This window comes from Aythya ferina, assembly GCF_964211825.1.
Source record: "Aythya ferina genome assembly, chromosome: 2".
In the NCBI taxonomy this organism is placed as follows: domain Eukaryota; kingdom Metazoa; phylum Chordata; class Aves; order Anseriformes; family Anatidae; genus Aythya; species Aythya ferina.
In genome coordinates this window covers 24,704,732-24,718,379 of record NC_140297.1, presented here as the reverse complement: position 1 = coordinate 24,718,379, position 13,648 = coordinate 24,704,732, and the positions used below count along the sequence as shown (strand labels likewise).

General features: G+C 35.3%; 1 protein-coding gene across 5 annotated transcripts in view; it reads right to left on the bottom strand.

Annotated features, from left to right (window-relative positions):
• Positions 1-13,648, bottom strand: part of AKAP9 (A-kinase anchoring protein 9) — a 114,067-nt gene that overhangs the window by 37,014 nt on the left and 63,405 nt on the right. For all 5 annotated transcript variants that reach the window (XM_084511969.1, XM_084511966.1, XM_084511967.1 and 2 more), the window contains 4 exons: positions 12,736-12,876; positions 12,083-12,186; positions 11,052-11,257; positions 3,348-3,559 (listed from right to left, as the gene is read on the bottom strand). In XM_084511969.1, the coding sequence (XP_084368095.1) occupies positions 3,348-3,559; positions 11,052-11,257; positions 12,083-12,186; positions 12,736-12,876 (663 nt within the window). The remainder of the gene's footprint in view (positions 1-3,347; positions 3,560-11,051; positions 11,258-12,082; positions 12,187-12,735; positions 12,877-13,648) is intronic.

The window sequence follows — 13,648 nt, the reverse complement described above, 5'->3', positions numbered from 1 at the left end:
AGTTTACACCATTTCCATTGCATTCTCTTCCATTTAAGCAAGTTAAAATATTTATTTTTTTAAAAAACAACTTTTATACTTACTGAGTAGGGAGGTGTAGGCAAGGAGATTTTAGAGACAACTTTTAATATGTGCCCATTTTTTTTGTGTCTGAAGTGAAAAACTGAAGTATTTACAACTACAGAATTATTCTCATCCAAGTGTTCAGTGAAAGGAAAAGGATATGGTAAAGGCACACGAGATTCAACCTCATATGCATCTTCTTCTTGGCCTTCTGTCCACAAACTACTGAAGAGATTAGATGCCCAGTAGGTGCGGTAAGAATCCATTCCCAAAAACACTGCTGTTACAGTCTTCTCAACCGTCACATAGGTATTTTGCACTACCTAAGCTGGCTTCAGAAGTTTCTAAGAGCAATTTGTAACAGAACACACGTTTGACAATCTGAAAATGCTTATCAGTACTGTCAGTGACAAACCTACTCAGGATCGCCAGGAAGCCTCAGATCTCACACTCAGGCAGAACAATTCAGGAGCACAGTAATCCAAAAGAGAAAGAGGTGCATGATAACTTCATATGGTCACTCCTAAAAATCCTTCTTAGAGACGTTTCACATGAAAAAGCACCACAAATCTTCCAATAGCAGCTGGCAGGTAATATCCAAGGCAAGGAAGCGTAATTTTGCTTGACCTGAACAGGTACACTGCAGCAGACATACAAGCTAACAGAGAGCAAAAAAGTAATTTTCCACCTCCACTATAGCAAGTGAAAGAAATACAGCGATGTCACTGCTTGCCTTCATTCTCGTTCTCTGCGTTAATTCAACAGGAAGAGCTTTCTCAAACTCACCTGGTTTAAAGGTTTCCTGTTAGTATCTCCCAACTGAAAGCGAACATGGGAGGGGCGTGATTTATTTACCTACACATGTAACACCAGCAGGTGGAATTTGAATTAATGCACCCACTGAATGCCCTGCCTGAAAGGAGCCACACTGTGCTTCAGGTCTGAAAGTGTGTGTTCAGACAGGTCTCAAATAGAAAAACTTGGCAAAATCTTCAAAGAACTAACTCTTTTAAGTCTATTTTAAGAAATGTGTACATGCTTGTACCACAATATAGATGATTTAGAGGACAGGTTTAAAATCTTTTCTGTCTGTGATTTTAGGTTATTTTCTCCATTCTGCAGTATTTTATGAAGTATTTGTTTTCTATATATTTAAAAATAATTGTAGTCACCCTTGGTATATACAGGAACTGTGTATAATTTAGTAGCCACAGAACTGACTTTGCAAAGCAACGAATTCTTGCAGAGTACCTCTACGGGACAGCTAGAAATTATGTCCAGATTTATACTAAATACTGTAAGAAAACGTCCAAAGAGACTAGCAACTTATTTACTTAAAAACAAACAAAAAAAAACAAACAAAAAAACCAAATACGACCTTCAGGGATAAATTCATATTTGTCTACTTCATTCTCATGGGAAAAAAAAGTGCATGTATGGGTTTGAGCGAAAACATAACTGTTGCTGGTATTAGTAAAAGCTGCTATAAAGCTACAAAGGGAAAATAAATTTTCGTGATCAAGCGACAAATACAAATAAGCTGCTTAGAATATACTGATTACTTTTGCTGCTACCGTGAGACGTAAGTACTTAATATAAAAACATCAGTCATGAAAATAAAATAAATTAGGTTTATGTTACTGCTTTTAAGTTAGGTTACTGCTTTTAAACATCAGAAGCAAAATATTCTGAAGAAAGAAGCACCAACTGGACTAGATGTCAGTACTGCTGTAAGTTGCAGCATGAATTCTTAATTACTGCAACACTTTGAAGTTGTTTTTGTCTGCATCACCTGTTCTTTAAATGCAAGATGATGCAATACTTCCCACTGATGTCTAACAGTGTTTTTAAGGACTACATATATTACAGTTTCTGTATACTTTTTCAGTATTATGTAATGCTGGTACTTAAGCTAAAAAACCAACAACCCAACAAGAAAAGCACCTCAAAACACCAAACATCCCTATTTAACTGAACTTATGCTTAAACAGAAGAGATCTATTGAAGAAATCAGTTTGAAAACAAATGCACTGCAGAAACTGATTTACAAGATCCATCAGACTCCTTGCTTTAGTAAACTGTAGTGTGTGTGTGGGGGGGGGGGGGGGAGGGGGCGGAGGTGAGTTGAACTTGCATTTATATTATTTCAACTTCATTAAGTCACAAGTTAGCCTTTTATCTTTTTTCCTTAAAAAAAAAAAAAAGGGTATCAACTTAATTTTGAAGCATTTTTCAAAAGTAACAAATACTTAAATGCCCTTAACTTTTAAAGTATTAGACAGCTGAATTTTCATATTTCATCACTACAGCTTTTTTTTCCTTCATTTCCAGTAGTCATGATTTACATATTTTATATCCTGAGACAAGAAAGCAACAACTTTTAAATAATATCACTATTAGATTAACTAACAAACGGGTCTGTAGCATAAAACACAGTTGCCTTTGAATTCTAGTCTGAAGTAAATTAAAGAGCTGACTTTGAAGACTGAGCTCTTCAAGAGACAGTGACTTAAAAATAATAGTGAAATACCAAAATTTACTTAGGGTACATTCAAATTGAGATATGCATCATCTGAAAGTTAAGCACCTGGTATAAGCAGTGCGATTTGAAGTGTCTGAGCTAGGTACATAACTCCCGTTTCAATTAATAGAGAAGTACTCCAGAGAACAATTAAAATCCCACCATGCAAATTCCCCCTACAACAAAGAGGAATTACACTGCCTCATCTTTGGAGGCAATTCATGAACCACGTACCTCCCGTACACACCAGAAGGTTGGAGTGCCAATCCTTTTCTGATAGCAAGGTAGGTATGTGCTTAACTTGTCATGCTTAAATCCTAGTTGGAAGACACAGTAGGAAAGCTCCATCTTTTTGCTGAGCCAATTGACTAAAACGTCTGTCAAGAGAACTGGGCCCAGTTCCCTTCAAACCTCTGTCTTCACACGGACCAGCTCAATGTGCTCTGACACCTCCTGTCTCATCTCTGGATCATGGTAGAATGCAGATGACACGTATGAGGAATGAAAGAGTGCCCTAGATTGATATACTTGTCTAAATTCAGGCATCCTTTGTAGTCCTAGTCCAATTCACAGTGTGAATCTACATTCATCAGTACAGTAATGCTGGAGCAAACTTTTTTTGGTTTAGGCACCTGAAGCCTAAACTGTTTCAGCTTTCAAAAGGAGCCTACAGTTTTTAGGCTTATAAGAATACATTCATGAGGAAAATAAAGAAAAAAAAAAGACACAAAATTCAAAACACATTACTGTTAGATCACACTACCTGATTTGAAGTTTCATTGATAGCTTCCAGAAGCTTTTCAACAGCCGCCTGTAGTCGAGAACTGATATTCATAACTAGTTCTTCATTTTCAGGATCTAATTCCATTCCACTTTCTGCAAGATGTTGGCTCAGCAGTCCTTCATCTGTTGCTCCTGACCACAGGTTAATATCATCGTCTCCCATTCCACTACCATGATATGAGGAACAGGGCTCTGGAAAAAATGATAGTTATCTTTTAAATAGACTCAGAACTTCAATACATGAAAAACTATGTTGGAGTTACCATTAGAAAGACAAGTCATAGCATGATAAAAATATCTGTATTGATCACAAAGACTGAAAGGGAAATATTACATACTAAAATTTTGACAAACAAGCTACACAATGTGTTAAATAAAAACAAGCAGAAGGCAGAAAGAAAATGAGATATTAACAGAATATTTTAGACATCCTTTCAGTATGCTTTCAGGCTCAAAAAAGTTCTCCCTTTTTGCTCTCATCTTGCAAACCTTTGTTCCTCTCAGTTACCCTTAATCTTCAGAGTAACTTGCAGTAATGACTTGCCTGGTCTTTAAAAGCAAGACCAGGTAAAGAAAACCTAGACCATCAGCCACTGTTGGTTAGTGTGCTATAACACATGATCGTTAATAATTCAAGTTAGTAATTCAAAAACACAGGCTCAAGTGAGTAAATGGAATGACACACATGCAATTCAACTTCTCAGGACAAAGACCAGATACAGAACATCAACAATCAGCATTATCATTAGTGGCCCAAAAAACTAATTAAAATGGGTAGCTGAACAAAGCAAGTAACAATGCACGAGAACTGTAACCATCCCAACTGATGGGCAACATGGCATCTTCCTACTCTCAATTTTCTAAGTTCTGATTCACTTTAAGGGCCTTTATCTATTTTGTCTGAAAAGCGGGAAACACCAAATTTGCCAGTGGTATGGAACCGACAACAATTCATCTAGAAAACAGTAGATTTGCCAAATTTAGAATTCAGGGCTGCATTTAAGCCAGACAAGAGAAAGCAAAGTCCTGTTTTAAAATCACACTTTCAGTGTGAAATCATACAATAATAAGTCATCACAACAGTAGATGGCTATTGGTGATGTAATGTTTTAAAAATTAAGAATTGCTGTGTCATAAGGCTGTTATATTTCAAATGCCACAAATAAATGTTATTGTGGAAAATATTAAATGTTTATTTTCATAAAGTATTTTTAAAATATCTAAATATCTTATATATATATTTATATTTTTACATATATGCCTACACAATAAGATGTTTTTTCTCAAGTTTTTCTCCCACCAAAATACTTGTTTTTTGTTTTTTGTCTTTTTTGGAAACAGTGGTATGCCTACATGAGTTAAGATCAGTCAATGCCTGTTAAGCAATGAAGTTACAATACTACGTTATCTTTGAATTTAAGTTCCTGGTTACTCCATGAATTGTGACAGCTGAACTGGAACAGTTTGTTTAGCTACAGAAATTCAAATGAAATTATAATAGGTCAATTTTATAAATTGCCTTTAAAAATGTAGATAGCACTCTTGTGGGACCCAATTTCCTTATAATGCTCTCCTCTTAAACAAGCATGCAAATAACATCAGAAATGCAAGTTCTCTTGTTGATGCTGTTTGAACCCACCACAATTTTTATTTTTCTTTTAACAAGTTGCAACATGATTGACCATCTGGTTGACTTACTGTTAGGCAGCTGCATACATCCTGATAATAACACATGTATACATTTATTTCATTATGGATGTAGATGATACATGACCCACATACAACAAACTAATCTACACCAAGTTTAATTTAGAAAGGTTTAGTTTTGTTTACTTTTATCTTATAATTGAGAAGACTTTTAGACTTTTTTTTAAATGCAGACGTATTTAATAATTTTTTTTTCTTCAAGTTATATCATTACTGTTTCATATCTCCTTTTAGATACGTGGGATATAACTTTACAAAATCTTTTCACACTCCAAATTAAAAAAAAAAAAACAAACAAAAAACAGAAACAAAAACCAGAAAACTCACTATATACATCAATGGAATGAAGAATTATGACAGGATTTCATCTATGCAGGATTTCATAGCACTTTTGAGTTCTGAACTTTGGATCTTCAGTCATAAACTACTGTAGTGGAGTCACCCTAGCAGAGGCTGGCTGTTCTGCCAGCACACTAATAAACCTTTGTGTTTGAGGAGAATAAAAGTTTCCTCATAGCACCATAACATTCCAAGACCCTGCAATGTAAGGATGGCTGCAAAATGAATGATTTCATATTTTTCACTGAATAGCATTCTGATTTCTCAGCACCCAAACTTAGAGGACTCTGGGTGTCTCAACACATCAATAGTGAAGCAGAAGCTTTAATATCCTCAGAGTAGAAAGGACCACCATTTCAGATGGGCATCTGGTAGTGTAAGTATTTCCAAATGCTGTGTCGAAGTTGTTTTTTATAGTCTGAGTTGAGGGAAAACATTCCTTACTGAGCTATGAACACACTACACTTACTGTAACACCTGATGCTCTTGGGAGGTCACTCATCTTAAGTACTGACCACATAAGACCCTGCTTAGCTCCAGAGATCTCACAACATAAAGTATGGACACAGCACCGTAGCACAGCTATGAATAAGATAAATAAAACAACAACATATTAGAAAATGCACAATCTAGTTCTCTCCTAATGGAGCACAAATTATCTGTGTAATATTCCTGCACTACATGTCAGCTTTTATTTCTTAGGTAAATTAAAAAAAAACAAAAACTTTAAAATTTCAATTTCCCTACCTAAAAAACATACTGGCTTTAAAGACAGACAAACTTTGAATATATTTACACATGTGGGGAAAGTTTGGCTCTGAAAAGTGAATCTTAATGTACACAACTTTAACCCAGTGTAAAATTTGTGTTCTATAACGCTTATATTTTAGTGAATTATTTGGCTGATAGGTATATCTGAATTGTGCAATGAGTGTAGCTCAAATACAAAAATAAACATTATACAAAATCACTGCAGAAATTTTCAGTCTGTTGCAAGAGCATCTGAACTTCTGACTGTCTGGAAACTTGTAGAGAAAAATCTAAAAACATCAGTGGCTGCTCAGAATGAATGTCATTCAAAGACAGGTTTGGAATATGTCTCGTACACTAATAGCATCACTAATATTATTATTTCTTCTTGCCAGTGACCAGAAGAGTACAATTTGGCCTCCAACAAGTAACAATATTTTAAACTCTTCTCTTACCAATATCAATTAATTTATAATTTGCTACCATTTCTTCTAGATATAAACAAAATGAACCTATATTAAAGTCTAAAGTTGTTATATGAAAAATCTTACAATGGAACATCATAATTTCCCTGAAATAGCTATAAAAAAAAAAAGAGGAAGGAAAAGGAGAATTGTCATCTAAAGTATAATTTGGTATGTGGAAACTTCACAGCTTTCAAAAAAGGAAAGAGTATCAAATACACTCAAAACTGCAATAATTTTGTTTATACTGTGGGGTTGGCAACTCGAGCAGAAAGAAATCAATGACGTGATAATGCAGACACCCATAGTGTAATTTCTATTAAGTGACACTTTACGAACAGGAAGTTCAGTGTCTTGTAACTGCAAAGTGAAAGTCTCTGCATTTTCTCACTGACAATAGTCTTAGTGCACCGAAGTGTTATGGCACAGCATATTTCCAGAAAGGTTTCAGAAGCAAGAAACAGAAATGTTGTTAAATCTGATTAACCCCCATGGCAGCTGACCACCTGACCCCCATTTGTACTAACCCTTACAATGGCAGTCACTGCTCCAAGCATTACAACCAAATTCTCCTTCCCCAAATTCTTTTTTTTCCATTGACACAAAATAATAATTAGAATGTAACCAGCACAAATAAAAGTGCCATTTGCTACTGAATATTGTTAATTGTAATGCAAAATAAAAGGTTTACAGTTTTTCCTTTGCCATGAAGTTTGCAGTTCAGCATGTCAGATGTCACGGCCATTAGATCTTTAAAAAAACATACAGTGCTCACTCCGAAGTTTCAGATACAGATGTTGTTTATAAGCTGCCACCTGACATTTATGGAGCAATACCTAGTTCATTTGAGACATATTTCGTGTCACTTTAAGCTAATGCCTCAGTCTATTTCCGTGATTCCACCACAGAACTGTGCTCAGGGGTTACAAGCTGAACACAAACAGAAACTTGGTATTGTGACAGTTCAATGAGTGTAACTACTCACTACCTTGTTCCTGGTGCAAGGGAACAAGGAGCCCAGGAAGTAGGCGAGAGGGTTTCATGTTCAAGGGATGCCATAACCACACAGGCAATGTGCATTACTGCAGCCCCTCTACCCAAGGTAATCCATCTAAAGGGCTCGATCATGGTGATTCCTGGCCCAAATCTCCCTCTGCAATTAAGTCACTGGATTTCTTTGCACAAGTGCTGTTCACTTCAAGTTAAATGTTTTATGACTGAAATTTGAACTTTGCTCTTTGTGCTGCAAATAAAATCTTGTGTTAGCCCGTACCCTAGGCAAGGTCTCAGATAAAACTCTATACACTCTGTAAATGAAGTTATGGTTATAAGCATGAGACCTTAATGATTCAGCTTTGTAAAAATGCTAAAACAACTCAACATAAATAGTAGTCTGAGCTTTGCCTGTCAATAAATATGGATTATGTTCAGAAGGTCACAGAGAATTCACTTTATTGAACATGTTTTTTCTATTTTGTTACCAAGATTTTTATCAGTACAGATTTATTCCTACGAATTACCTAATTAAAAAGGAAGTTCTGTTTGGTCAGACATTGGAAAATACAGTAACAAGCACAGATTACAACATAGAAGAAGTATATATCTCTTTCTTTCTTCCAGAAAGCAGCGGTAAAATTTCTTAGAAGACTATGGTCTTTCAGACCATTCTGTGGGAGTAAGAGAAATGAGTAGCAACAGTCCTGTTGCTGAAAACACTAGGAGAATGTCTTCTATTTCTATTTGAAGCAGGTTTGAATGCTTCAGCTGATGCAACAGTACAATCACTACTAGGGCTGTCTGACCCTAGTGGCAGAACTATGCACACAGCAAGTATGCTGTTGTATTTTGAAAGAAATTAAAAACAAACAAACAAAAAACAACCACCCACCAACCAACCAACCCAAACTGTCAATCCTACATCTGAAATCAATGACAAGCTATGAATTCACCCATTAGAGCCACTGAAGTTTTGGATCTTCATTAATCCTTACTCTCTCCTTTGTTTTTTCATTTTTATATGATGATTTCCGAACATGAAAAAGAACACTGAAATAAAAAAATGGTATGTGGAAAGCTGCTATGCCAATACAGCTCTGTGCTAAGGGGGCGTTACAGTAACACCTGAATTGCTTTGTTAAAGAGTAGTAGATCCTTAATTACCTCTTCACAAAACACTCCAATGACAAACACAAGAGATAAAACAGTCTATCTTCATCTCTAGTGGAATGTAATACATTTCCATTTTATTTAAGAGAGTACTCTTTCATCAGAAAACTGTAAGAACAGGGTTTGTAGTACATTTAGATTATCATTATTATTATTATTATCACTAAACCTAGGCATAATTTCAAATTTTATCCACCCAAAATACCAAATAAAGACAGTCTTCTGCCACATATATGTGCTCTCCCACATATATGTAATGCGAATAGTCCCTCCCTGTTACGAATTCTTAATGACAATAATTAGTGACAAGTAAACACATGGTGGTGCAGAAGCAGGCAAAAAGCGTCTACGTTTTGTGTATTGTGCACAACTGCGCAGAGCAGACACATATGAGAGCCGCAAAATGCAGTCATGATGTATTAGCAATTTGCACATAGAGTTATGTATGTTTTTCTGAAAATGGAACAATATTCTCAGTACAGTACTAGGTAACAACAGAATAAATACAACTGTGATGGCCTGTAATCACTTGCCTCATAATGGGAACAAGTTTTTATTTCTTTGATCAATGTATGTTTTGAAAATCTCAATGCTTTTTACACAATATAGTGACAACATGCAGGATATGAAGAATATTTATAAATTACTGTTTTCAATATAGAAAACTGATTTAAAATGCAATTTTAAGTCTTTATATAAAGACTACCTCGTAATGCAAAGGGAGGTGATAAACTTTGAGGCCAGTTGTTGCTACTTTTACCACTTGGCTAAGAGACAGTGTGGAAGATAGCTAGTAGTGTTTTAAAACACTTACTCTGAACTGCTTCAACATATGTCTATCCCCTTCATTTCCCACCCCAAAGTAAAATGCAAAAATACTTCATTTTGAATGAAGTGATTCCTTCAATTCTAGTCCCTGGACAAGTACCAAAAATTTAGGCCAGAACCTTAGTTACCAAACCTAAAATGTAGGGAAGGAAAGGTAAAGCCTCAAAAGTCCTCAAAAAGTATGTTAATTTTCCTCACAATTAAATACAGTGAAACATGCAGAAAATAGAAGTTATGAGGCTTTTTAGTGAAACACCAGTACTATAAAACCATGAAAGTGCTGTTAATTGAAAAACTTCAAGAATCCTTAGACTGCAGCAGCTGTACACATTTCTCTGCAGATAACCTGTGGAGAAATTGACTGAAAGAGCTGCCACTGTGCCACAAGTCATATATCCTTTTTTAAATTGCTCCATGGCTTAAAGGTATAAGGAATCAGCAGTATTTAATGATATATGTTTGGGATTAAAGAGTTTAGTAAAGTTCATCTTTTACTATTTATATGATTACTCTGTAGTATATATTTTCTTAATACTGAAAAGTAGTACATAGTTCTTTTTTGCATTCACAATAGTTAAAATTTCAGACAAAACCAGATGCATGATATGTTTTAGTCTGAACTGATCTGTTGTATGTTGTCTGCCCTTAAGACCCAGGACGAACATAAATATCTTTACACTGGCTTCTCTTACCATGGGTACCTAAATGGCAATATGACAGAGCTCCTATTCTTGCCCAGAAGAGAAATGAACAGACACTACCTCAGCATAATCATAGAAAATTAAGCAGTGCCTGGGAAAATTCTTCGGCACCAGTAAGCAATTATCTACACCGTTAAAATGCTCCTTTAGGCTCATGCCAACTAGCACTCCTCCAAACAGTTGATGGGCAGGGCTTGGGAGTTAGAAAGTTCCTGAAACTGTTTCCAAAAGTCTGTTCGCATGCAACCATCCTCTTTGGGAAGTAAAGAAAGTCCACAAGCATAAATACAGGCTGTCCCATGCCAGCTGGTTTCAGTGACCAGCAACATCCCTATGTACACTACGTGTACTAGTAGAGGTACGTGCTTTGACACTAGCTTCCATTCCCCGTGCATATGGGGCGTTAAGTTGATGCAAGATTCCATGGACCTATCTTCTCTTTCTCATTCTCTTTCTCTTTTCCCCCTTTGACAGGAATGCAATTATTTTTTATATTTCTCCCTTTCCCATTCTGTTGCAGGCTTTGCAAAAGTCATGTCTGGGTCATACCCAAAACCAACGCCTGAAATGCTGTCTCTTAGGAAGAGATATCATATGTATTCAAATGACTGATAGTAAAAAATAAACATTATTTTTAATTAAAAACTTCAAAATGAAGGGTAGTTAAATATCAGAAAGAAAGCATGCAAATAATACTTGTTATGAAACAGAAAACCATACAATAAGTACCTTTTTCATATCCCACACGGACACAAGGTTTTACTGACTCCTCTGGGTCTGCGTCCCATCCAGCTGGTTTGGAAGGCTGGACCTTCCCAGACCTATCCAGTAACCCAACTATATGGCGACCAATTGTCTCCTCCGTGGCCACAGTTGTCTTCACAACTTCTAAAAGAATCTTCATGAGTTTCTGATTAGCCTTCTGAAAACCATGCCTGCAGGACAGAAATTAATCAGACCTTTGATTTTCCCCTGCTTTCAAATCGTGTTTTATCCCTTACACACCACTGCAACCAGGAAAATTTTGCAACTGAATTGGTAAAGTCGAGATTGCTTTTTTAAGACCAAAAAAACACATAACATACATAAATATTAAAAAGCACATTTGTGCTAAAATTCTTTTTTTTTTTTTTTTTAAACGAAATTTGTGAAAAATGAAACTATTTATCAAGATTTTAAATTATCTTGGTATTTTTTCTAGACTTTCTTCTAAAATGGCCAGAGATCCACCTTCGCCTGGTATTCATTAAATATCCTCAAATACAATAAGTATAAATATTTCTCAAATTGTTATTTACCCATTAAATACCCACACTTCTCACAGTGTGACAATTAAAGATTGCTCATCTACATAGATCAAAAAAGTTAGAGAATATTCAAAATGCATTATCAAATACAATTATATTCATATAAGTTTAGTTCATATATGTACAATGTGTTACTTATACACATCTGTATAAATGATATAATTCTATGTATGCGTGTCATATGAAAAAGTAAAACAGACTAAAATTTGGCTCATCCTCTATGCCATTAGAAAATTAGGTTTTATAAAACATAAGATTTGATTTCATCTTAAGTATGTTAACTTAGAAATATGGTTATTTAGAATCAAAAACACTTAAATATGGTTATCTAGAATTAAAAATTAGCATAAAGTTCAGTCAGAATAAAGCTATAAATATTATTAACTTAACAGCAAGAATATCACTCATGATTTTTCTTTAAATAATATTTTTTTAACTAACAGTTCTAAGCACCTTTCTTTAGAAAGAAGATCTGGAGATGTTTCGTCAGACTTTCTTCCTCCATCTTTATCCACCGAGATTTGCTCTCTCCCGTCATTTTGTTTTTCATTTTCATTCTGAGCAAGTTTTTGCAAAGGGAGAGAAGACAAAATAGAGAGAAATCCTGTCATGCCAGGAACAACATATTCTTCCGATAAGTGGTAAAATATGAAATTTAAAACTAAAATCAGTTGTGTTTTGTTAATAAAACTTCTGCGTGAAATCACAAATCAAGAAATACTTTTCCCATGTGGAAAAATTAAACTAAACCAAACAAAAACCAAAACAGGAAGTCCAAGGCAGGGCTTATTAGAAAGAACTTTGTTATGCTGATTAAACAGTCTGTGCTTGCTGTTGCTATAGCAATATGAATACGTGAGTTTACCTGAGCAAACAGCTATATTAATAAACCCCACCTACAAGCTGTTAAACTTGCTTCCTACTACCTGAAGTAAAAAACCTATGTTTACCAGTACCTTAAATTCTACAAGTTCTTAATCCTGCTCAAACCAAGGGGTACCCAACATCTTTTAGGAAAGTATATTACATGTAAAACATTTGCAGCAAACCAGATCTTACCAGTTTTATATGCCACAGCTGCCAAGACAGTCAAAGTCCACACTTACCTCAGTTTGTGTGCTGTTGTTTTGTAGCTCACAGAATTGCCTCTCGTTTCCAGGTAAGGAATGTTGCTTTAATGATTCCAGTTCTTCTAAAAGAATCCTCTCTCTTTCTGCAGCCAGGCTGTCATTCTCCATTGAGACACGCTAAGAAAGAAGTGTTGCAGAGGCACACACAGGGTTTTTAAGCTTCTGAGTATTAGTGAGTCCTGTCACTTCTAATTTTGTTACATATTTTGCACAATGAAAATTCAGTCAATTTCTTTAAATGGTTATAAAGACATTGAAAGCTTTCTAAAACTGAAATACAGCTAAAAAATTCTTTTGGTATTTTATAGCTGATTTAAGGTTTTCACAGAATTTGGACACTCATCATGAAATATGGTGGTCATAATGTAAACTGAATGTTTTACTTCTAAAGGTTACATGCCATAGTATGTAATTTTGTACAACAGAGAGTAAAAGATAAAAAGTTGTTTTTTTAAAAAAAGCCTACACACCTTCTTTTAGAATTGCTAGAAGAACTGATGGCTTAAACATGATGCACAAATTCCTATGCAGTACTTATGCATAAACATCCTTGACATTAAAAAAATAACTGGAACTTATGCTGCTGACATTTCTCTATCTAGTATTTTTCATCAGTTTCAGGAATTTGCTAGCTTTGACAAAAGATGCAGTTGCAATTGGCAAAGGGATAAAGGAGAAACAAATGTATAAATCAAAAGAAAGGATTATCAGGATAAATGATAGAAAGATGCTAAAACACAGCTAAGAGAAACAGACACCTGACACTGCTGGAAAAGAAACAGACAACTAGAATGCATGCAACTTGCTCTCTAGATTCCCAAGCTCCTTGAGCCCAAACTTAAGCAGAATAGTTTGGGTAAGGTCTGAAGGAACCCAACTTCCACTCCAC